Source organism: Mastacembelus armatus, chromosome 4, assembly GCF_900324485.2.
Source record: "Mastacembelus armatus chromosome 4, fMasArm1.2, whole genome shotgun sequence".
In the NCBI taxonomy this organism is placed as follows: Eukaryota; Metazoa; Chordata; class Actinopteri; order Synbranchiformes; family Mastacembelidae; genus Mastacembelus; species Mastacembelus armatus.
Window position 1 is genome coordinate 344,749 of NC_046636.1, and position 26,654 is coordinate 371,402.

A 26,654-nucleotide genomic window follows, 5' to 3' on the forward strand; every position below is an offset into this window, starting at 1 on the left:
TTCCATTGATGCCTCTGTAAATTAGCGAAGAGCCGGTTTACAGCTGAAAAGGTTTACTGTTGAAAAGATCTGTGACGTATATCCATATTTGAAGTGTTGGTGTTTCCAGACCCTCATGTTTTGTACTGCTGGTTCCTGTAGCATTGAACATGTGAACTGATCTGTTTTAGCAGGTTTCCTGGGTCTTCAGTCTTAGATGTAATTCTTTTATTTCTTTTCCTTTTTGACGTCTTTATTTCCATGTAGGCAATCATGTTTTATTCAAAAAACATTTATTGGAGCAATATTTTAATCATTCCTGAACTTATTAGCTGGTGTTTTCTGCCACCGTGCTGCCTGTTACTGTCCGCAGACAAACGTTTGGTTTGTTGTGTTTGTAGTGAGTCACGATGTGGGCTTGTCTTGTCTGTCGTGTTTCCTGTCTGAATAGTTTTATTTATAAGTTTGTGATCCACTACAGCTGAAACCAAAAACAGCCTTCTAGATGCAAACAAATCCGCCTGCCTCAGGTTTCTGGTTTTATGGACTAAAACACAGAAGACGAACTGGTTCAGGCTCCCTTGGTGTTTTCCTGTGAGAAAGTTTTTATTAATGACCGTTTCACTGGATTCAGCTCACCGCTGCCACTTCAGTCTGAACAGCAAACCCGACATTACGTGGAGTGCCTTCACTACAGCGCTGAGGTGAGCATCAGGCGCTAATTCCTCGTTATTCTAAGATGAAAGTGTGGCGAGAAGAAGCCCGTCACGACTGTACTGAACCCACGAGATGCTGGTTTGGTTATTCTGTCTTAATATTATGTCGACATTCCAGCGGCTCCTCCACTGTTTCCGCAGAATGAGCTGTCGAGGGTTTTACAGCTGTGTTGCATTTAAGATACCTGGAGTTCAGAACTGCAAAGAAGTGTCCCTCCATTTTTAGGCCAGGTCCTGTCTACGAAAGTCAACAAAAGTCAGCCTCCCACTGCTTTCTGCTCCTTATCTTTTGACAGGTACTTTATTGTCATTGAGGGACGCAACCAAAGGCCGACTGTCTGAAATTTAAGACTAAATTCCTAATGAACCGAGTGGGTCCGACACAGGGGTTCCTAACAAACTGACTCCTGATGTACCACATTGGTTTGTATACATGCCCACTAAGACCCCTCGTGAATCTGGTAAACAGATGCAGTACAGGTGCAGGGTCTTTGTGGCAGCGGTCAGAGACTTCGACTCTGCTCAGACTCTGATTTTGCACCGGAACAACTCTGCTCTGTTAGGGAGGGTCGAAATTGTATGACAAGAAGAACGTTAGCTGAAGGTTTGTGGAAAAGTCATTTAGAAAGGACACGACAGAGCAACGTTGACTCCCTGTCCGGCCTCCTGCTGTCTTTGTTTGTGAAGGCCTGCAGGCACAGCAGGACGACGGGGCAGTGGAGTGGAGTTTGACAGAATGTGTAATGAATTAGAAATGTGTAGCTTTAAGCAGGTGGACTCTGGGTTTGATGTGTCTAAGTACAGACCTGGCCTGGACTCATGTGAAATCATCCTCATAAAACAATGACGTGATGATGTCAGCAGGTTTTCTCCCAGTGGACCAATGAAAACGCTCTGGTTCCAGGACGCATTTACTGTTACATGTGGAAAATGCATCTGGATTCTCCCAGGTGCTTTGAATGCATCACTTGCCCTCAGCATCAGGTGCAACAGGTGAGGGAGGGGTGGGACCAAGCAGTGACAGGTGGAGGGGGTGTTTAACTGTACATAGGTGTTTTATAGCCCAGTTTGGTGTCTGACAGGTCATTGTTGGTTTTATATCTGATGAAACGTGTATATTTTGATTAAAGTGTGTGACGGTTCTGAGCCTTACACTGTTTGTCACAAAGAAAAAAATGATTAAATCACTTTTTATCTAAAACTCTGCAGCCTGGACTCGTTTGTACCCTGAGATCACAAATGTCTGCTGGAGCAACCACATCCCAGAACTTCAAACTCACACTTGGATAGATTACTGAATGGGTCTACTGGGTGTGGGCTCTAGACCAGAGAACCATAGAGGTTCTGTTGGAAATAAATGACTAAAAATAAGCAGAAAACCAAAGCAGAAAGACAAATAACTAGAAATAGGCAAAGACCAATTGAACCACAAACGAGTAAAATAAGTGGAAAGTGAATATAAAGTGATGTGAAATGAGTAAAAGATGATACTGAAGCTGACTACAGTACTTAAGTACACATTTGAGGTACATGTACCACAGAAGTGAAGGTGTGTGTTGGCAAATGACAACCAGCAGGGGGCATCAAACACTAACTGCACACAAACTGTTCTCCGATGCTGCACTGGCCTTCAGTCTGCAGCTTAGGTGTTGGTTTGTGTAGTGCATGATGGGACAGACAGCAGATCGAAGAAACAGAACAGAAGTGAAGAAGAGAGGTGGACGTAATAAAACAGAAGAAGAAGAGAGGTGGAGGCAATAAAACAAGAAGAGGTGGAGGTAATAAAACAAAAATACGAGAGGTGGAGGCAATAAAACAGAAGAAGAGTAGTGGAGCTGTTAAAGATGTGCTGAGTCCCCCACCCCCTCACACACACACACACACACACACACACACACAGTGGAGCAGCGACACACCACAGAACAAAGAGGGATTGTGGGAAAAAAAGTGCCGGCACGCCAGCTTGGTCTGACACGGCTGTCAGAGTCCTTGAGCCTGAGCACAGAGCAGGAAGTTTAATCCTCCAAAATACCCCAGATACCCTAAATACCCCCCCCCCCCCCCGAAACACACACTCGCACACATGTGTCAGAGGGTGGACAAAAAAACAGAAATACATTCAGCACAGATAAATACTGTTTTTATTTCAAATGTGTCACATCTGTCTAACCACATCTGCACACAGCTGAACTGACTTTTACACTGAAACACCAGCTGTTTCCTTCACCTTCCCGTATAGTCAAACTTCAGTTTTTTCAAAATAAAAGTCCTCTTCCTCTAATGATGATGGACAGATCACAGGACTCGGGGACGCCACTCGACTCTTTTCTTCTTTTCAGGCCGATTAGATTTTTAGCTGAAGGTTTTTAGTCCCTGTCGTCCTGTTGCAAAGCAGGATTTTTAAAAGATCTATTTCATTTCCCTCCGTCTTTCCTTTTTCTCATCTGTCTCTTTTCTTTCTCGTGGATTTCCTGCGTGTGTTTTTGTTGTAGTCTGTCAATCTGATGCTTTGGTTTTGTTATTTTGTCCAAAGGAACTAAAAATGTGTGTTTATTCCTTTAAGAGGATAAATATCATTTCAGCATGATGTCATACAGAAACAGCATTTCTAGATGAAACTGATATCACATTAAGCTCATTCATGTTTGACTTTTGACCTCTGACCTTCAGTCTGGTTTAACCAGGGCCTGTGGTGATGCATTCAGGTGTTGTTCTTCACCTGATGAGGAGGTACATGAGGAAGAGGAGTTCCATCTTTGTGCTGCATGTTTCTGTGCGTCCACGTTTAATTACGGCTGTTTGACCTCAGTGCAGGATTTGAATTCCTGGTCTGAGCTGGACTCATCTGATTTTTGAGGTTTAGCGGTTTTCCGACCCAGCAGGGGACATATTGGCTGAGCCCGCCAAGGTCTCTAATGCCTGGTGGGCAAGTACTTTAAATGCTAATTCTCCCTCCACCCTGCACCCCCAACACCAGCCGCCTCTGAACCAATCTCCTCCTCGTCCTCCGGCTGCTCCCCGCAGAGTCGGCGCTGCACACGGCACAACGCGGCTGTCAGCTTCCCGCCGCCATGTTTGTGCCGCGTGTTGCCCTGGGAGCAGCCACGCGTGTTTGACATGGAGGGGTAGAAGAGGAGGAAAGCGGCGTTTGCGCAGAAACAAGAAGAAGAGCGGCATCTCAGCGTGTGGCTAATGGCGGTCGGCTGACAGCTCCATCACGGCCTGAAGCGTCCACCTGACAGCACCGCCGCTTCCATAAAAGGCACATCATGCAAATGTGCTTCACTGGCCCCCATCGATGACCCCCCCGGGCTCCGGCCTGGTGTGTCTGTGATTGGGGGCCGTCCTGAGCTGGCAGGTAATTGTGTCCAGGTGTGATGAGACGTGAATAATCGGCCATTTTCAGCCTCTGGGCCTCGGCGACGTAATTCACCTCTAATTCTCTCTGGAGCGATTCTGATTGGTCCCACAGTGTCTGCAGGAAACGTCTGCAACAGGCTGTGGACGAATCAGGAGACAGTCCATTAAATCGGCTGTCTGTCTGTCGGACCCCCGCAGAGACGCCATCCTTCTCCAAGGACAAGCCACACAGGACACAGTGGGGCCCCTCTGGATCTGAAGTTCTCCTGGAGCCACATGCTCCATCTGAAACTCAGCAGGTCTAAACCACATGTGAACAGGTGTGAGGCTCCTGTTGTCTGAAGAACTGGCTTCTGTTTCCAGTGGCAGAAATTCTCTGTTTGACCTCACCTGAGCCCACCTGACCTCACCTGAGCCCACATGACCACATCTGAGCCCATCTAAACACACCTCGACCAGTGTTGCTGGTTCCAGGTGGAAGCCAAGGGCCAGACCTGTCTCCTGCAGACTAGTGTTACCTGCTCAGATGTAATTAAGTAGAAAAACCAGTGCCTCTCTCACTTTCTCTGCATGGTCAGTGGCTGTCGAACGGCCACCGTTCACTTATTCGTGGCAGCCTCTGAAAGTTTCATCCATTAATCTGTGGATCCATTTATAAAAAACCAGAATAAAAGATTCATCCCTGCCCCGACTGAAATATTTATGACTTTTCTGAGCCGAGTTCTGAATCACTGGACAAGTCCTCACTGCTTCAAGCATCTTCCCTGGGCTGTGTGTGTGTGTGTGTGTGTGTGTGTGTGTGTGTGTGTGTGTGTGTGTGTGTGTGTGTGTGTGTGTGTGTGTGTGTGTGTGTGTGTGTGTGTGTGTGTGTGTGTGTGTGTTGCAGGGCCAGTGTGTGTGTTTCCCTCCAGTGTCTCAGTCCTGATGTTCCCACAGTGTGCACAGACCAAACCAGATATTCTCAGACCAGATCTGGTCCACCTGCACATGTGGTCCTGGATCTGATTCCTGTCCGATGTGTGAGTGTGTGAGCTCCGTCAGAACGGTCAGATCAGAATCCATGTGGTCGTCTTAACGTCTCCCTCCTCTGCACATGTCGCCTGTCGTCATCGTTCAGTGTGGGAAACATCAACATGGAGGAGGGGGGGCAGTGGAGAGACCAGGACGCTTCACGTTGGTTGGACATTTATGGAGAAGATGCTGATGGAGCCAAACTGGAAGGAACATATGGGAACCCAGCAGCTTTGGAGGAAACTGAGCACAAATGACGTTGTTGTTGTTCACATGTCAGTTCAGTCTGTGCATGGTGGCAGTTTAGGAGCTCAGGGGGTTCACACCTGGTCCATGTCTTTACTGCAGTAACAGTAGAAATACTACAGAGTAAAATACCACAGTCCTGCATTCCAAATGTTACTGCAGTAAAAATCCCAAAAGTACCATCATCCAAATGTACTTAACTACCTTATATACTTCTAATTTGAAGTACTTTCCATACTGCTGGGTAGCTGACGTTAACTACCTTATATACTTCTAATTTGAAGTACTTCATATACCGCTGGGTACCTGACGTTAACTACCTTATATACTTCTAATTTGAAGTACTTTATATACCGCTGGGTAGCTGACCTTAACTACCTTATATACTTCTAATCTGAAGTACTTTATGTACCGCTGGGTAGCCGACGTTAACTACCTTATATACTTCTAATTTGAAGTACTTTATGTACCGCTGGGTAGCCGACGTTAACTACCTTATATACTTCTAATCTGAAGTACTTTATATACCGCTGGGTAGCTGACGTTAACTACCTTATATACTTCTAATATGAAATACTTTATGTACCGCTGGGTAGCTGACGTTAACTACCTTATACACTTCTAATTTGAAGTACTTTATATACCGCTGGGTAGCTGACGTTAACTACCTTATATACTTCTAATTTGAAGTACTTTATATACCGCTGGGTAGCTGACGTTAACTACCTTATATACTTCTAATTTGAAGTACTTTCCATACTGCTGGGTAGCTGACGTTAACTACCTTATATACTTCTAATTTGAAGTACTTTCCATACTGCTGGGTAGCTGACGTTAACTACCTTATATACTTCTAATTTGAAGTACTTTCCATACTGCTGGGTAGCTGACGTTAACTACCTTATATACTTCTAATTTGAAGTACTTTATATACCGCTGGGTAGCTGACGTTTACTACCTTATATACTTCTAATTTGAAGTACTTTATATACCGCTGGGTAGCTGACGTTAACTACCTTATATACTTCTAATTTGAAGTACTTTATATACCGCTGGGTAGCTGACGTTAACTACCTCATATACTTCTAATATGAAGTACTTTATGTACCGCTGGGTAGCTGACGTTAACTACCTCATATACTTCTAATATGAAGTACTTTATGTACCGCTGGGTAGCTGACGTTAACTACCTCATATACTTCTAATATGAAGTACTTTATGTACCGCTGGGTAGCTGACGTTAACTACCTCATATACTTCTAATATGAAGTACTTTATGTACCGCTGGGTAGCTGACGTTAACTACCTTATACACTTCTAATTTGAAGTACTTTATATACCACTGGGTAGCTGACGTTAACTACCTCATATACTTCTAATATGAAGTACTTTATGTACCGCTGGGTAGCTGACGTTAACTACCTTATACACTTCTAATTTGAAGTACTTTATATACCACTGGGTAGCTGACGTTAACTACCTCATATACTTCTAATTTGAAGTACTTTATGTACCGCTGGGTAGCTGACGTTAACTACCTTATACACTTCTAATTTGAAGTACTTTATATACCGCTGGGTAGCTGACGTTAACTACCTTATATACTTCTAATTTGAAGTACTTTATATACCACTGGGTAGCTGACGTTAACTACCTTATATACTTCTAATTTGAAGTACTTTATATACCGCTGGGTAGCTGACGTTAACTACCTTATATACTTCTAATTTGAAGTACTTTATATACCGCTGGGTAGCTGACGTTAACTACCTTATATACTTCTAATCTGAAGTACTTTACATACCACTGGGTAGCTGACGTTAACTACCTTATATACTTCTAATCTGAAGTACTTTACATACCGCTGGGTAGCTGACGTTAACTACCTCATATACTTCTAATTTGAAGTACTTTCCATACTGCTGGGTATCTTGTGAATTTCCCCCCAGGGATCAATAAAGTTTGATGATCAGTCTGTATTTTGTTGGATCCATCTGATCCTGAAAAGGAACTAAAGTTATCAGATAAATGTAGAGCAGGAAAAAGTCCAAGGTTTGACTCTGACATGTAGTGAAGTCCAAGGATGAAGTAGTACTACATGGAAATACTCAGGTAAAGTACTAATACCTCAGAACTGGACTGAAGTACTGGCCTTGAGTAAATGTAGGTCTACGGCACAGACTAATAAGCTAAACCAGGTTCTGGATTCACACACATTACTCTGAGGACGCCACATTTATTGTCTGTCTCTGGATCTGGACACCCTGTCCACATATTTATGGCCAGTTGAGAGGGCGCAGCGGCGGGGGCGTGCACCATGAACCCAAGCCCCGCCCAGCAGGACTGGAGCGGCGGTGAGGAGAGCCGGTGTGCACACCAAACGCTCCTGGAGCTGCTGCAAACTTTTCCTCGGAGCTTCTTTTCTTTGTTCCGCTGCTTTGCGTCTGTTTTCTGTCGGTTCGAGCACCGGGGACACGGCAGCGCGGAAAGTTTGAGTCCGGGTTCACAGAGGAGGGACCCACAGATCGGTGGACGCGTTCCCGGACCAACGGCGGAGTCTTGAAGTTGCGGAACGGCTGCAGACACACCGGGCAGCGGGGAGCCGCCGCGGGGCTGCACGGCGGAGCTCCGAGCTCCTCCTCATCCAGTGTGGCGGACTCAAAGTGCCGAGTCTCTAAGAGGATCCGAGACGGTCCGGACTCTGAGCTCCGTTTCCAGAAGGACGCACATGGACGGACCGGGGACTGCGCGGCCGAATCTGCTTCTGACCGACCGAAGATGAAAGCTGGGGACCGGTTGCCGTCCCGGACGCGGATTTGGATGAATTTTCTGGTTTTTGAGGACACGCCGTGAAGACCTTCCTCCGGACTCGGGTGAGAGTTTCCGCCTGCCGCTCAGAGACATGGTCCGTTAAACGAGAGCGCGGCGGGATGGAGAAGTAATCAGTGATTATTGACTATCGATCTGCGGTGCGAATAGACCAACCCCGGGGCCTTGGAGGGTTTGATGAGTCTGGGCTCCGGTCCTGCGGATCCCCACACGCTCAGAGCTGAGGACGACAGACGCCGCTGCACATGGAGCGCACCGGGCGGCCGCCGCTGCTGCTGCTCGGCCTGATGCTCCGGCTTTGCTCCGCCGTCACCGACGACCGCATCGTGTCCGACCGGTACGCGGTCTACTGGAACAGCTCTAACCCCAGGTAAGACCCGGGCTCAGAGAGAACCGGATCAGTGCTCACATCACAGCGAAAAGCTGAAAACGAGCCTTTAATTGATGAACTCTGGGTTCGTGCCTGGACGCTCAGGAGTAGAACCGGGTCAGAAACATCCAGGACGGAGCGGGCTGCTGCTGCTTCCCTCCCGTCCCTCAGACACGGGCGGGAAGAGTCCACGGTCAGTGAGACAGAACAGTGTGAGTCCAGGTTTGAGTCCAGGTCAGAAACGGCAGCACTAAAAAAAGAAACCAGTCTGGACCGGGTCTGCGGTGACCCCCCTCAGCACAGGGCAATTATTGTTCAGTGTGTTTCAGGTAGTGAAGGGAGTGAAGGGACACGCTCGGACGCCTGGAGGGGCCCGGCCCCTGGGGCCCGTGTGTAACATCAGCCCCAGAATACAATGAAAGTCCACTAATGATTATTGGTTTTAATCGTAATGATTATTGGCTTTAATCGTAATGATTATTGGTTATTGATTATTATCCTGTGACGACCTTTGAGCCGGAGCTGGAAGCATCAGTCCTGTTACTGGCACTAAACTCATCTGCAGCTCGTTTGACTGTTCATGAATCCGTCCGGTTCCCGGACTCAGGTGTTCAGGTGAATCGAGCAGCCCGGCAGGTTTAGTGATGAGGCAGTGTCGGTGTTTGCAGTCGGACCCAGAGTCCAGCATGGACCACATCCAGCGTTAAATCAGGGTTTGAAACAGAACCGCTGGCCCCCCCCCTCGCTGTGATGTGCTCATACTGTTGAGACCCACAACAGGCCTGAGACGTTTACCTGCTCACTGTTCTGCGTTCTGATTGGTCAGCTGTGCTCTGAGCTGATGAGTTGAGTTGTGGTAATTTGGGTTAGGGTCTGATTCCCCAAAGCTTCGGGTCTGAGGTCTTTGTCTCCCTCTGACATTTGCCTTTTTTTCTTCTGCACAAAGATTCACACGTCAGCTCGGGTGAAAACTTTCAGGCTCTGACTAAAAGACCGGACCTTAGTAGTTCTGGGTGTTTGGGGGCCGATGCAGACTGTCCTGATTAGATTCAGCCCGACCCGTCCTGCTCCTTGTTTTTAATTAGTCAGTGGTGACAAAGGTCAGGACATGGACCGACAAATAGTTTGTCAGGATCTGGGATTCTGTGACCCCCTTTAGGTTTCCTTTGACTGTGTGTGCGCCTCTGTGCGTGTGTCTGTGTGTGTGTCTGTGTTTGTGTGTGTGTGTGTGTGTGTGTGTGTGTCTGTTTGTGTGTGTGTGTGCTCCATCAGTCAGACTGGCAGCAGGTCTCTCAGCAGCAGGGACACTGCTCAGACCTGAGGGGAGGATGAAGTGTTGGGTCCATGGTGGTCTGAGCTGATCCTCTGTGGTTCGGGGAGTTTGAGTCCTCTGCAGGAACGTTGGGGCTCTCGGACTGTCGGCAGATCTTGACTCTTCAGGGATCAGATTCTTCTTGTGGGTTTCGTCAGGGTGCAGGACGTCTGTGTCCTCAGAGTCTCTGTTACTGTGTTGAACAGATCTGTGACTTTGTGCCTGTTGTGTTTCTGTCCCCAAACTGGGCTGAGGTCAAAGGAAACATTTTTTAGCTGTGACTGGACTCGGTTCAGCAAATGAAATCAGGAGGAAATGAAGTGCTCCTCTGTGGCTGCAGTGTCCCGAAACCAAACACACAAAAACCCCAGAAATGTTAACTTCATTATGGTCTGGTCAAATCAGGAGGAGAGCTGGGAGCAGCTCGTCGCTCCTCCTGGATCCAATAAACATCGACGTGTGAGTCGCACAAACGGAGGAAAACACGAGTTCACCCTGAGTGAATCCACTTCACTGACTCACCGCCTGCACTCGAACAACATGGAGCAGCTGCTCCTTTAACGGTCGTCCAGGACAAGTGTTGGTTCTGGTTTAACTCTTTGAACCGACCGAGTGCTTTTTGCTCTGAAACTGAGCCCAACAAAAACGACCACTGTGGCTGGTCTCTGTAACGGGGGTCACCAACCCCGGTCCTCGGGGGCCACAGCCCTGCTTGTTTGCCAACTGTCCCTGCTGCCCCCGCAGCTGATCGGGGGCAGCAGGGCAGCGGCTTCGAGCACCGTGGGTCGGTGACCCCCGTTGTGTAAACTGCCCCCAGTTTGACTCTGCAGTTTCATCGTTGTACGTGTGGTTGATGCTGCCAAGGGCGGGGGTCCCCAGGGTGCTGCGCTGTGGGTGCTCAGGAGCAGACGGTGCAGCATTTATGTTGCAGTATATGACACGAATGTGCTGACGGAAGGTGTTACCTGTCCACCTGTGCAGGTGTCTTGCATTTGGAGAAAGAAGAGAGTACCATATATTCTGGACTATAAGTCGCACCTTTTTTTGCTCCTCTGGCTCGTCCTGCGACTTAAACAGCGAAGTGTCTTATATGTGTCATGTCCGGCAGTCACCAGTGTTTGATGACACTGCTCACCTTAAACTCAAACAGTGCAGCTACTAAAGTCTGCAGCTGTTTGGGCGGTCGACATTCAGACGACCTGAGAGAGAAGGAGACGCAGTTTAACGTTACCTGTCACAGATGAGAGAATATATTAATGCGGTTCTGCTTAGGTCCAACTTACGTTCTTCACAGGTTGATCTAATCCATAATTATTATAATTAGAAATTAGACTTATATCTATTTTTTTCTCTTCAACAAGGCTGTTTGTGCTAAAAGCGACTTATAGTCTGGAAAATACGGTAATTGGATACAGAAATTCAGAAGTGAATCCACACCTCACGAACAAATACTGGTCCGATTCAAACACGTCTGAATCCACAGAACCAGAAACTATAACCCCCCCCCCGCTGCGACTCAGAAAATGGCGGACAGTTTTGTTCATAGTACCGGCAGAAACACAGTAGCAGTCGCCATTTTGTTCCGCCTTCTGCCTCCAAGGTCAGACCCCCCCTACCCTCGACCTCTCTGCAGCCAGGCGGTTGCAGAGCAGACAGGAAGCAGCGGCGCACAGATTATCAGGGTTTCAGGAAAATGGGTGATCATGTGGCAAAATGTCCCCAAATTCCCTTTTGTTCCGTCGCTGGTTTGTGGGTTTGGCAGTGACAAAGTTCTGCAGGGTCTGATGGTGATGATGAGGATGGTGATGATGAAGATGAGCAGCAGCTGTAAATGTTTCTGTGAATTTGTTTCTATTTTGTTGTGATTGTTCTGACACAGCAAAGTGCAAACTCCTGCCTGTTCCATTGTTGGTGTTCAGGTGTCATGTGACGGGGTATTAAAATGAAGGCAGAGGTTTTTTGGTGAAAGTGTCGTCTGCTGTCACATGACGGGGCGAACTAACTAAACGAACCTCATGACATCACGTTTCTGTCCTGGGGCATCTGGATGTGAACAACATTTGTGGTTCAACCTTTTAAACCTGTAATTAGTTGGATAACCGTGATCTGTTCCTGGGAAAACTCCATGTTGCTGTTTGTGTCTGAATGATGGGAGCTGTGCAGGATTTGTGGCATTTTTTGGCTGTTGCTGGTAGTTTGGACCAATGGCGTGGTGGGGTGGCGGCGTGGCGGTGTGGCGGCGTGGCAGCAGTGTCAGTGGGGAGAGTTTCTGTCAGAGGCTCCTCCAGTTATTTTTATATTCTCTCCTCCTCGTGTCTCAGCACTTCATCATGCGTTCTGCTCCCTGCTCATGCATTTTAATGTCTGACCCACATCACACACACACACACACACACACGCACACACGCACACACACACACACCAGGGGAACTTTGAAGTGCTCGAGCACACCGAGGAGGAGGAGGAGGGTGGAAACCTGTCTCTGTTTTCTGATGAAACTGGGCCTGAAAGGCTGCACAGTGCAGCAGGTCGGAGCGGGTGACGAGCGGAGCAGTGTGAATGTGAGGCTCCTGCAGAAACTCTGAAGACGGAGCACGGCTTCATCTCCGGGTCCAATGCCGAGGTCCGGACGTGGGAAGTGGAGGGAACCTGTTGGCGTCAGTCCATGTAAAGAGAAAAATGCCAACACGCAGCAAAAATCACTGTGTGCAGGTGAATGTAAGGGAAAAAACAAACAAATCATTTGCCTCAAAAAGTAGAAAAAGTGAGGAGAGAGGATTTCAACCCGGAATCAAACGGTGCTGTGTCTGGTTTGAAGACACTGCAGTCGAACGAGTGAAGTAAATCTGACTGACCATGTGCAGTTTTACTCTGATGTGTTGAGCTTCACGCTGATGGACAGAACCAGCTGCAGTTTTATGCCTTCACCGTTGAGCTGGATTTAAGAACAGCGGCACCTGAACCTTCAGTTCCTGCTCTTCCCCTGGTCCTCTGCTGCGTTTCCTCTTATCTCTGCATCGTCATAATTAAACATTGCGTGACAGAAATTCGCTGATACGTAGTAACTTATATGATTAGTTGTATTAAAATACGTGTAGGAGCCGATCCAGAACCATCAGCTCCCTCAGACTGACAGAAGAGCCAGAGCTGTGCTGCTGTTATTAAAGGGTTAAAGGTCCCAAGTCCTGCAGCTGCTGGTCCTGTTTCCACCCTCTCTGTCTTCTTCTCTGGGTGGATGATTTACTGCACAGGTCGCCCAGGCCCAAGTCCAGGTCTGGGTCCATGTCCAGGTCCAGATCAGGGCCCCACGTAGGGAGGCACAGTCAGATAAGGAAGCTGTTGTCGTAAGCCTGAAATTAGGAAAGACTGAATCTGCATAATGTCATATCTACAACACTGAGACTCCAGCCAGGTAGTCAGGTCTGTGTGTGTGTGTGTGTGTGTGTGTGTGTGTGTTTTCTGAAGGAAAAATATTTATTTCACACGTTCGAAGTCCTGCATTACAAATGTTATTTAGATAAGATATAATTAAATATCTAAGAAGAATTAAATTAATTTGGATCCATCTGCTTTGTATTTTCTTGATCAGAAGATTTCAATTCTGTTTTATATGTTTTGTCCATGAAAATCAAAGAGTAACCTGTAAATAAACAGGAAAACTACTTCCTGAAGCAGCAGAAAATAAAAATACCCCCATCTGTATTTCAGTATTAGAGTAAATGTACGTAGCGCCAGAACATTTGATTCAGGTCTGATCTGAAGTTTCTTATGAGGAAATGGAAGAAAATACAAAGAATCTGAGTTGATGACTTGTAAAGACGGAGAATATTTATTTGGGATTTACAACACAAACTAATTAAAAGTGTGTGTGTTTAATCAGAGCCTCAGTCCTCCTGTTGTTCCAGGATCAATGATCCAAATGATCCATTTCACAGCTTCTGATGAGCTGAGCCTGCTGTTCCTGCTGATTATGACATTAAACAGGTAAAGTGAAGGAGCTGTTTCATTTATTTAACCTGAAACACGTTAAATTGATCCTGTACGGATGATGTTGATTTCATGCTTTGAAAGTATTTTTTAACAAAGCAACTGAAACTGTAATAATCAATGAATCTGTCATTTCTTAGTCAGATTCCTATAAAAATATGAGGAAATCCATTTTTAAGTTTTACTGTGAAAATCCAAGCACATTTCCTTCAGCAGTACTTCCCAACACGACGACACATTATTGTCCCATTATCGTTACGTCCCGACACTGACGCTCACAACGTTACCTGGTCACCTGGTCACCTGGTTACCTGGACGCTTTGTTCTGGTTATTGAGCACCGGCTGAACGTGTCTGTATGGGAATAAAAGGGTTTCACACCTGGCGCCAATTTAACAGATTAGAAACTGGTTTGAAACCAGAACCAGCCTCCTCCCGAGTGTTTGACCACTGACTAACTTTGCTTTGTTCCTTTGTTACGTTTCTTCACGATGTGTCAAGTCGTCTGTGGCGCCAACACGTCGTCTCCTCCTCCTCCTCTTCAGGTGTGTTACCGTTCCTGCCATGTTCCTGTGGTACATCACGTCGAGTCTTCTTTTGTCACGTGACCTCGCACACTGCTGTGATGCCACAGTGTGCCATGATGTCAATGGGTCATGTGACAGTGCGATGTGAAGGTGTGACATGAGGTTAGATGATAGGGACATGACGTGGGTTTGGACCGCGGGGCGTGGTGCCCAGTTCATGCCGTGTGCCTTCTGACTGGTCCTCTGGGCCGTGCCGAGCGGCCTGGGGTTTCTGGAGCTCAAAGCAGATGGTGACCTTGGACCTTTCAGGCAGCTGGAGATTTGAGACAGGGAAAGAAAAACACAGTGCGGTTCCACATGAGGGGTGTGAGCGGGAACAGCAGCCTGTCGGGACTGTCAGTCAGACTGCCAGAGATGTGGATTTGAAGTGGAGAACCCGACTACTGCTGGGCCCACACCCATCCTGCACTCAGTTTTCCTTTGTCCTCTCAGGTCTCCTCCTATTTCTGCCACATAGTAGGTTGTTGGTCAATGATGCTGCAGGTGAATAATAAAAAATAATAATCTGGTTTGGCTGTTTGGGATCAGTGTTGAGGATCTGCTGCTGGTGACAACAAAGACGGTTCAGGTTTAACGTTAAATCGGCAGAAGGAGGCGAGACCTGCTGAGATCTGTCAGCTCTCACTTCTATAAATAATGTGAGTGTTGACTGTGGAGATACGTGGACACTGATTGTGTGTTAGGAAGCACAAAATTTCATCAATCAGCATGAAAGCATTTAAAAATTCTTTAAAAAGAGGTTTAGCACCAAGTTTGATGTTTAGGTCCTCATTGATCGGCCGACCATCTGATCAGGTATCGATCTGAGATCAGGTCTAGGCACCAGGAGCAGACATTCCTCTCATTCATTTCCATTTTCTCTCAGAAGAAACACACAGTTAAAAGACTTTCCCCTCAACAGGCAGTGATGTGACCTGAAGCGACACTGAGATTCGTGCTGCAGCCATAACTGTGCACTCATTTCTAAACACAGAACAGATCTAAAAAATTGGAGATGTAGAAGAACAAACAGAATTTGTACATATGTGCTCTCATGTGGGAACTTTGACTCGTGTGAAGGAACATTCTGGAGACGTGGCTGAAAAGGAGAATAAATCTGAACAATCCCCATAAGAACTCTGGGCCATCGGTTTTTCTAAACATAAAAATGTGAATTTTCTGGCTGAGGTTCTGTGCAGACATAAACACTGAGGCACAGAGAGAGAGACGGTTCCAGCGAGTCTGAAGTTTGGATCCAGAAACAGTCCGAACCTAAAGCGGCACTCTGAAAGGCCAAGAAGAAAACAGGCGGACAGACGAACTATGATAGACTCATAACGGTGTAAGAGCAGTCACCTGACTGTCAGGACAGGACACCTGATGTAAGCCCCGCCCACAGAGATATGCAGGTGTGGTCCTGTCAGTGTGAAGTGTGTGTGTCGACTGTGTGCTGTGCTTTAAACAGGATTAGCCTGCAGCTCAGGTGTTCGTCTAACAGGATTACAGAGTCCTCCCGCGCCTTCTCCCTGCCCTTATTCTCTGTTATCGACCCTGCGCTCAGAGACCAGGGCTGCCTCAACTCTGGACCAGGCCTTCAGGTGGATCTGGCTCAGCGCGGTGTTTCTGACTTCCGACTGGTCTTGGTGAAGGTGGGATGAGCCTGTCGGTAAGCTGCAGGCCTGAAGGTCACAGGTTCGGGTGCAGTTTTTAACTCTGCCCCATCTGTGGAAGTGAGTGCAGCTCATCTTTATGGGCTTTATAGAATCTGCTGTTTGGTTTTCTTCTTCTACTGTGGATTAAATGTAGCAACGTGGCCACTCACTGCTGCAGACAGAACAAACAGAAGATGATTTCCAGATACTGTTGGACTAAAACCAGTAAATCAGTCTTGGACTTGATGGGAGGTGGATTTTTCTCTTTGATATAGCAGGCTAACAGTTTCCCTTTACTCCCAGTCTTTGTGCTAAGCTAGGCTAAACACACCCTCAGAAGTCTTTACTGGTGAGATGTTGTACTAGAAAACAAACTCGTCTGTGGATGACAATAGAACCAGTCGCCGTTTGTCCCTTTGGAACGTGTTAGCTGTTGCAGACTAGTTGGATGTAAACGTCTTTTCTAGGACACGACGACCTTCACAAAAAGATTCAGATGAAAAGCTGCTGAGGGTCTGAGCTTATCGTTGAGTCCCCGTCTCGTTGGCCTTTCTGAGCCTGGGCCTGGGTTCAGAGATGAACATGTGATGTTTGATGGAAAACACAGTCTCTGCTGACTCAGCCGCTCTGACCACACTGTAAAAAGTAATGGGAAATTACAAAAGTGAAGCTGCAAACACACACACACACACACACACACACCCTGAAACAGACAAACGTCTGTGTGAAATCTCAGATATAAAGCGAATGACATCATGGCGACTGTGTCTTTGGCCCGGTTGGCTCCAAAGCTCATTAAATCGACCAGATTCAAATTTCAGGACCGAGGAATTCTGCTGAGTTCGGGTGCGGTGTGAAAGATGGACCACAGCGTCAGTCGATCAGAAGGCGAACACTGTTAATGTCAACGTTCACTGGTTCTGACCAGTTTGCTTTGGTTCTGTCAAGAGCTAACTGGTTTTAACTGGTTTGCAGACGAGGAGGCGGGGGCTGCTGTCTTTTGTGTCCCTGCGGTCAGTGTTTGTGTTGTTGCAGGTTTTTCAGCCTGTGCGCTCACGTCAGAGCAGAGTCTGTGATGTTTGCTGTTATTCATTATGAATGACCTGGATCTGCTGCTCCAACACCACTCATGAATCTTTGAGAGCAGCAACCACACTGCTGCTTTTACTTTTCACGCCATAGAGCTGGGGCAGGAGCAGGACTGGATCAGGACTGGACTGGTTCCGGCCTCCCTGCAGGTTTTCATGCAGACAGAGAGCCACTTTCTACATTTATCACAGAGTCTGTGATAAATGTAGAAATGCAGCTCCGGCTCGTCATGTTTCTGTGGTCGCAGTTTAAATATTATGGTGATTTACAGCCACATATGAGGAGATACAGTGTTGAGCATATTGTACAACAGTGACTGATGTACAGTGTCTCATTGAAACAAGCCGTAATGTTGAGAGAGCTGGTTTCACAGCCCCTCATCCCGACTAAGCTGTGACGGGTTTTTTAACGTTTCAGTCGATCGGCCATCGGGGCAGAGCAACAACACATTTGGAGAGAAACTGTTCATATTCTGCACGTTCGCCGTTTTGACCTTTTATTACCTGGTGCAACATCATCCGTCTCCTCTCTGAACTCTATTTCTCTGCCTGTGCATCATTAGGGTTTCCCTCAGGACGCGTCTGTGGTTAATTAATCACCAAACCCGTTTCCTGCTTTTTATCGACCTTTTGATCTGTGATGGATGTTTCATTTCCGGCTCTGCGCTCGCACTTCTCTGCCCCTTTGCTCTCAGCTTTATTTAAAAGAATCAGTTTAGGAGAAGTCTGAAGGTCTGCGGCCTGTGGAGGCTCCGGTTCTCTCAGGCAGATCAGATGTGAGTGGAGCGAGCAGCCAGCGCGGGTTTGGCCTGAATTTAAATCTGACCTACTTTTCTTGTCATCAGAAAGCGTGAATCTGTTTTTCTTCTGCTTGGTCTGAGGAGGAGGAGGAGGGGAGACAGGAAAGCACCAGCAGATTTACAGCAGGAAGAAGCTTTTAGACTAAAAAGATTTTCATTTTTTCTTCAATGAGCAGCTTTGGCTCCATCACCCTGAACCACCAGGCCTCTCCTTCTTCGTGTCCTCGTCCTTTTATTCATTCAGAAACTTGACACAAACTAAATCTGCCTTTTCTCTGCTGCTGCTCCTCCACCTGAGCCGCAGCTCCTGTCGGCTGCAGCTCCAGAGTTAATGGGATTATGCAGATGGCAGCGCTCCTAAAGCGCCCATTTGAAGTATTTAATGGGGATTATGGAAATGGTCGGGAGACTCAGACCATCGCTGGCGGAGTGAAAAGACGACACAATGACAAGAAAGGAGCAGAGGAGCAGCTGCTGAGGCGGGTCGGCCCGGGAAAGTCGGGGTGAAGGGTCAGTGGGGTGATTGACAGCTCCATGCCTGGCTCTGAAGCACTTCAGTGGGCAGGACACTGAGACCAGAGGGAGGCTGGTTCATGACTGGAGGTTTCTGCCACAACTACACCTACATCCAAGGTGCACAGAGACAGAAAGTCCAAACTCCACAGACTCTTGTAGCATTAAACAAAAAGGACAGTGATTCAGTCAGTGTGTCCCTGAGTCCAGATCCCATCCTGAGACCGACAGCACCAATGAATGTGTGTGGATCCAGAACCTGGTTCAGCTTATGGGTCTGAGCCGTAGACCTCCATTGTTGTCCAAAAACTATTAAAAACACAGCAGGGAGCCACACCGCTGACCTGGCTCACATAGTTCTTCCTCGCCAACAATGGGGGGCCCGTCTTTTTCCAAAAACCAGCTCCAGACGCTGAGAACGGCGTCACTGTTTACAGGCTCTGAAGGAACAAAGAGTCCACTGGTCGTGTCTCGATCCAGCTGTGACACTTTGTCTGTCGTCTCTGGTCAGAATCTCTGCAACTGGAGACTGTCAGTGTTGGTGTGGACACAGAAGCTTCTGAGCCTGGAGATGGGACTGGGTTGTCTGAAAAAAAAAAAAAAAAAAATCACGAGAACTCCTCCAGACAAGGACAACCACAGATCTTGTCACTGATGATTGGGCGAAACCCTGAACCAGCAAAGATCTTCATAAGTCAGGGGCCAAACCAGTCTCCTAGAAATCAGAGAGCCAGATCAGGTTTTCTGTTAATGAGGAAATGTTGCTAACACAATCCACAGAGAGCGTTCCAGTAAAACATCATATCTCACAGACCAGCCCGGACCGCAGAGTCCGGCTTCATGAACCAGTTTCTGGTCCGTGGCCCAGTGACCCTGTGGGTGTCACCCTCAGATATCAGATCAGCTTGTTCGCCACAGCTGAACCGAATCCCCTGATTACACAGTTCTACTGAGACGAGTCGATTTCATGGTTCACTGTGAGTGTTTGTTTAAAGGACACACTGAAAAAACAGATTCATGCTAAGACTTCTCAACGTGTCAGCTTACAGGCTGCAAACCAACACGCTGACGTTTTCTATCCAAAAACAACACGAGCAGCCGGTGATTAACACTGAGGACGGGCAGCAGAATGTTCGGACTCATTTTACAGAATCCTGAGTGAAACTGGCCTGACACCGAAATGTTTTCTCATCTTGTTAAAATCACTTCAGTGTTTTTGGAGAATAGCTCTGCACAGTGTGAACGTCCTGTCTCCAGAAGCTTAGTGATTTCCTGAGCGTCCAATCCAAACAGAGAAGCGGACGGGGCTTCAGCTCCCGCTTGTTCTTCTGAAAGAGGTTTTTATGTTTTTACTGCAGGAGCTGTGGACAAGAAGTTTCACAGTGGTTTTCCTTCTTTCTGGTCTCACCTGGTCTGGAAACTCTCAGGGTTTTCCTGTGTGTGTTTCCGTCTTTCTCAGAATATTCAGCACGTTTGAATAAAGCCTGATATTTGTGGGCGATGAGCTGAGCAGCAGGGATAAACATGGCGGCAGAATAAAAGAGGAAGGCCGTCAGTGCTTCATGCTCTGATTACTGCGCCGTCTTAACGAGGTTTACATGACGGGGGCCACCACGCCCACCAGTCACACACGTGTTATTCACACTGAGTGTGTCTGCGGGTTTTTCCATGAGCAGCAAGCTGATTTTTCTGTTCAAGTCACATCTCTGCTGATCTTCCTCCAAATCATCATCGGTTTTCACATATTTTTCCAGCAGCTGCTGGTTCCTGTCCATCCTGCAGAGACTGCTTTATTTTCTTGTCAGCCTGGATTTATGTCACTAAGAGACGGTGGCTTTAATATTTCATGCAGTTGTCAGTGAATTTAATCCCGTCCAGACCGAATATCTGTCTCCTCCCATGCTGGACTTCTGTCTTGCACAGAGCGGACTCCAGTCGTCCTGTGGTCCACACAGAAACAACAAGAAAAACAAGCTGCCTGTAAACGTCTCAGAATCAATAAACCAATAATGAAATACTCATAATAATGTGTTCAAATGCCACAGTCTAGTTCCTGACTCAGGTAGTGTGCCTTAGATAATCCTGTAAACTCTTAGAGCGATTCCTTAGAACAGCGAGCAGGATCCGCCTGAGCTTGGGGCTTTTCTGACAGTGTTTGTTCTTTGGCTCACACTGACTCATGCGGCTCGATTCTCAATTAGCTGTGACTTTATTCTTTATTTGATGCACTTGACCACACGACAGCACAGCCTGAAATGTAAGAACTAAAGCTTGAACAGTTGGGGAAATGCAGTATTATGGTAACAGCCCGCTGTCTGCCTGTCCAGGCCCGGATTACAGTCCCTGCTGTTTTTCTGCACACTGATTCAGAATGAGGTCACTGTGCTGGAAGTCAGAGAAAAGGGGGCACAGATCCATGTTTGTAGTCCAGTAAAACATTCCTGGCAGTTAGAGTCCTCGTCCTGGTGAAGGTCGCTGTCAGTCGGACGGTTTCTACCTGCAGGACGACTGAGATGTGATGGACTGAAAGTGTTCGGCAGCCATTTGCTGTTTTCTGTTAAAGAAAACTGATGCTGTCGTGAAGGGGGCGTGGTCTTTCAGGTACAGGTGAGACCGTTTGAAGGAGTCTTGTATTCAGTGCAGACCCTGTCACTGCTGTGGTCTGGATGGCCTGTTACCATGTTAGACAGGCGTGTTTACGTGTTAGCTGGGCCGTTGGATGTGGACTGCAAACGGACTTCCATAGTGCTTTTCTACACACAGACACATGTTAGCCAGATGTTTGTTAGCCGCCTGTTCTTCTGACTTATTTTCTGGCTGTTTGTGGTGCTTCCTGAACATCACAGTATTCACATTCATCCTGAGACAAACGTGATTCATTAACATTCAGACTCTCAGATTGAAGTTTATCAGAACTGTAAAAAATACACTTTTAGTTTTCTCCTCGAGGCTGTTCTGTTTTTGATGTATGTAAAATAAGCTGAACCTGAAATGTGAGATGGCGCAGTATAAAAAACAGAGCGCAGGTCTTACAGGGTTGAACTTGTATTGTGCACGAAGCGAATTGTTTAACGTGTTTAGGAGCTTTCATGGCGTCACTTTGTTACGTGCTGGGAACGTGTCCTGTAAATTGTTAGATTCATAAAATCTATAATATCTCAGCAGAGAAAAAGAGAGAAGGAGCTAAGAAAGGAAGTTTATGAGGAGGAGAGGACCCTGGTTACTGTGATCCTGCTCTCTGATTGGCTGACAGTGTGACCTCTGTGATTGGCTGAAGGTTTAGCAAGCTCTGTGATTGGCTGAAATGTTACGAGAGCTCTGTGATTGGTTGAAGGTCCAGAGAGCTCTGTGATTGGCTGAAGGTCAACAGACAGTAATAATTGTTTCCATAAATACACCATTTCTCTGCATCTTCATGCTGTTTTTTCTCGTGATTTATTTTGCCCTTCTTTTCTTTCCTCTTCCGTTTCCTCTTGGCCTCTTCTTTCTTTCTTCCTTTCCTTTCTTCTTCTCCTCCCTCCTCATTTCCCTCTTTCCTCTTCTTCTCTCCTTGTTTTCTTCTTTCTTTCATTTCTCCTTCCCTTCTCTTGTTTCCTCCTTCCTGCAGCAGATATGATTTCTGTCTCGGTCCATCCCGTCCACCCTTGAACACGTCTGTGGCACAGGAAGAGGTTCAGATGATAGAAGAACATGTGAAATATACATTTACTTTGGAAGTAGAACTTTCCTGTGTTCCTGTGGGACGTGTCTAATTCCTGAACAAACGGGTGTTCATGAGGAAAGCAGCTGTCCTCCGTCTGTCCTTCCTTCTTTCCTTTCCTCCTTTCTCGGCTCACAGACTCACCTGAACCAGCCCAGGGCTCCGTGGAGGATGTTGCCATGGTGACGTCCTCCCTGGCTGCCGTGGCGATGAGTTGTAGGTCAACTCTGAAACAAGGTGAAGACAGTTTCTCACCCTCTCTGTTCTTCCTCTCCTGTCAGCATCCGTGTGCTGTAGGTGTGAGGCATGCTGGGAGCTGTAGTGTAATGACCGGAGGACCAGACATTGGGTTTATATCGGCCTTGTGCTGATAAAAGCTGACTGTCAGACTGCTGAACTGCTTTTGCAGTTTTATTTCTGCAGTTTGTGACGTGTGGCACAGAGAAGACAGACCGTAATGTACCACAATAATTAGAGTACGACACAGTGACATATTTGATAAGTGGGTCAGAATGAAAATGGTTTTTCTCTCTTATGGCTGCTCCCATTGGGGGGGTCGCCACACTGGATCAATCGATCCGCACGATTGATTTGGCACAAGTTTTACGCCGGGTGCCCTTCCTGATGCAACCCTCTCATTTACTCAGGCTTGGGACCTGCACTGAGACTGCACTGGCCCCCGGTCCTTCACGGCAGTCTCCCATCCAAGTACTAACCAGGTCAGGGTATTAACACCAGGTCAGGGCCCCGGTTCAGTTTCAGCAGTGAGAAGTGTTGTTTCGCTGCCTTTTCCTCTTCAGATGAGACAAACAATTTTAGTAGATATTCCATTTTGAATCCTCGGTCTGAACACAAACTGATTTACAATCCTCAGACCTGCAGCTCCCATCATGCCTCGCCTCAGGGCGGCGTGGGCGGAGTCATGTTGTCATGTCTGAGAAAATCACTTCAGTCTTCAATGAATACATAAACAGGCCCCCTGTCACTCTGTCCTCCCATGATGCCTTGCAGTGCTGTATTCACTCTGTTTAAATGAAAGCGGCACCTGCAGAGCCATTTTCCCTCCAAAACTGACCCCAGATTGTGCCCCACTGCATGCTGGGAACACACCTTCATCTTGTCATTCGTGAGCCATCCTCAGTCAGACCTTCATCCTCCTCTTCCTCCCAGGCCCTCGCTGCAGGTCTGAGGGGTCCTGTGGTTTTTGGTGTAGGGCAGAGCGTCAGTGCTTCGAGCTACTGGTCACTTTCTACTCTTCCTGTCCTGAACGCGACTCGCGGGCTCCTCAGCACACGAAGAAAAGCCTCCATGTGAGGAGCTGAAGCTCCTGCTCATCAGTCATGGGAAATAAAAAGAGGTTTATTTATTACGACTAGTGCAAGGCTGCAGCTTTTGTTAACAAGTAACCTTCGGGACCAGGTTCAGGACCAGGATTAGAGATGTGTGTGTTAGCTCAGGCAGCCCGAGAGGCCACCATCCATCCACAGGTGTAATTAGATGTCCTCCGTCATCAGGGACCCCCTGCCCCCAGCTAGGTCACCAAATTAGACTAATTGCTCCCATATTAATCACTGTAGTGCTGCTCCCCTGGATAACCACAACAGGTTTGGTTTGATGACCAGGAGTTAATTAATTACACGCATTATGATACAGAAAACTTTATTCACACAGCTCCCAGAGACACTATCACACCTGGACTGGGATTAATGAAGTTTATCTTACCTTAGGAAACTGGTCTGAGGACCCACTGAACTATAACTACACAGTTACATACGCAGTACATCATACTGGTACATGTGTACATATTTGTGGGTATATCTTTATACTGCACTTTATACTTTGCATATTCTGTGTACACCCTGTGTACTGCCTGTGTACACCCTGTGTACTGCCTGTGTACACCCTGTGTACTGCCTGTGTACTGCCTTTGTACACCCTGTGTATCTCTGTGTACACCCTGTGTGCACCCTGTGTACTGCATGTGTACACTCTGTGTACACCCTGTGTACTGCCTGTGTACTGCCTGTGTACACTCTGTGTACTGCCTGTGTACACTCTGTGTACTGCCTGTGTACTGCCTGTGTGCACCCTGTGTACTGCATGTGTACACTCTGTGTACTGCCTGTGTACTGCATGTCCTTGCCGTGTCCTTGTCTGTCCTCATCATGCTCTGAACACTCTTCTTCTCCTCTTCATTAATTCGCTGCCATGCCCCCCTTGCTGCTCTCTGATTGGCTGCGGTGAGCCCGCTGTGGTAAGACACCACATTTATACAGGATCGTTTCTGACAAACAGGAAGTCTGAGGGATTAGAGCGGCCCTGACTGTGAACAAAACCAGGTCTCAGAGCACAAAAGCAAACATCAGTTCTCAGAAGAAACAGCTGGAACATTTCCACACGGCTGTCATCGCCTCCTTTGAGTTTACCTACAGGTTTAACAATTAGGTGGACATGTTCGTCAATAACATGATCAGTTCCCAGAGTGGACTGTCAGACTGGTCCAACAGGGTCAGGGCAGAGCTGCAGTCCAGTTTGTCTGCAGTTTTCTCAGGTGGTGTCTGTCCGTGGTGTCTGTCAAGGGTGGATGGACTGAGTCCACATCCTGACCTGTGTGGTTCAGGTGAGCTTGTTGCTCCTGCTCTTCCCTCTGACACGTCGTGTTTCTTCTTCTGCAGCAGCTTTGTGCCTGTTTGCGTCTGAGCTCATTCGTCGTCCTCCTCAGCTGTTTGTTGAAAGGGAACTTCATTAAATCCTGACTCGTGGTTGTGCTCAAATATTGATTGTTCTTCTTCTTCTCTTTCTTTTCCTGGTGCTGGGTCCTGTGTCTGCTGCTCCTCTTAAGGTACGTGATCTTTTCTCCGACAGTTCGGTCCGTTTCACTGCAGTTTAACGTTTCAGCAGCAGCTTCTTGTCGTCCTCCAGACTTCACACATCTGGATTTATGGCCAGACAGTACACTTTAAAATGACATCACACACTGCAGGAAGTCCTTCAATCCATAGAATTACACATAAATCAGAATTTATTATCAGGACACAGGAAATCTATGTCAGTGTGAGCGGAGTCTGTCCGGCAGCTTGGCAACGGGCCCTGATGCACGTTTGGGGAATTTTCTCTGAATTAGGAAAATGTGATTCCTCTGTTTTCCCCTGGAAACGCTGACACGGCCGAACAGAGACAAGGGGCATTTAATGTTTCCTGAAAGAACCGAACGAGAAGCACACAAACACGCCAATGTCAGTATGAGTAGATCCGTGATGGGGGGGCACGTTACCTGGCTCTCACTGCTTCAAAGGTCTGTTTGAACGCTGAGACCTGGTTTTAGGTTAGAGTTGAGCTTTGACTTGTAGTTGTGATCTTAATTAAGTCCAACCGGTTCTGCCTAAGGATCCTTGTTCGACCCCCCTAACCCCAATCAGTCCTTTGAGCCTTTCTTGTGTGTGTGGGGCTTGTGTCCTCTCCAGGCCTCCGTAGACTTGGGTACACGCGGAACCGGTGGAGTCTAAGCTCACGGTCGAATCCGGTGAAACTATCATTCGTGAGAGAATCTGATTTTGCAGCAGAAAGTGAAGCAGCGCCTTCAGTCTGAGTTTAAGCCTGCAGCTTGTCATGGCCCACCTCTTCCACACCCAGACAGGATGGAAAGCCACTTCCTGTTGGATTAACGAGGTGGTGGAGCATCAGATCTACCGGAGCGTTAAATCCTGTAGAGGCGAGTTTATCAAACAGAGACGAGTCGGGCTGTTCAGCAGCGTGACCTGATCAGGAACCCCAGACACAGCTGGCAGTCACAGCCAATCAGGAGCTGCCTTTATGAACTGACCCAGCATGACAGGGGCCATCTAGGTCAGAGGTCACAGACAAACTGGACTGGACCTGACCATTTAGTGAAGCTGGGAGCTGCATGGCGAAAACATAGAGATTTTCCTTCTCAGAGTTCACGGGCGCCAGTTTTAGTGACAGGGCAGTTTCATTATTTACCCCACACCCAGTGACTTTGTCAGCTGGACTTCCTCCGTCGACTGAAGACCCATTAGCATTTGTTTCATTATCTGATTCATTATTTAAGTGAATATTTGCTGTATTTATAGAAAAGTGTAGTTTAAACGCACCATGTTTGTGTTTTACATTTTAAAAATGAATGTGAATTGAATAATGTGATATTTTCACCATTTCCTTTATGGCTCCAAGTCTCAGTCTGAGGTCTCAGTCCAAGTCTAAAGTCCAAGGTTTGACTCAGTGCCTTGTGGGCCAGTCTGTCCCTGCTGACAGGCTCGGCAGCTCGTTTGCGCTGCAGCTGATTGGCTGGTCAGAGTGCCAGACAAGAACAACAGTGGCTTCTGTCTAATAGGAACGCTGCGCTGCGTCTTCCTCCTGGCGGGCTCTGTGTTAAATATTAATGAGCGGTCAGATTAGCAGAGCTCCCAGCAGCCACTGGGGCCGTGTAATCCACGCCATGTTGGGCTGCTGATAAGACTAGCCGGGGGTCCGCTGTGGCCCCATCAGCAACCGAGGGGATGGAGGCC

The 26,654-nt window shown here is 47.3% G+C and overlaps 1 protein-coding gene across 1 annotated transcript in view; it reads left to right on the plus strand.

Annotated features, from left to right (window-relative positions):
* Positions 1-8,355: 8,355 nt before the first annotated feature.
* Positions 8,356-26,654, plus strand: part of efna2b (ephrin-A2b) — a 33,546-nt gene continuing 15,247 nt past the window's right edge. Inside the window, exon 1 of the mRNA XM_026323734.2 lies at positions 8,356-8,511. Coding sequence (XP_026179519.1) covers positions 8,387-8,511 — 125 coding nt within the window. The 5' untranslated portion in view covers positions 8,356-8,386. The remainder of the gene's footprint in view (positions 8,512-26,654) is intronic.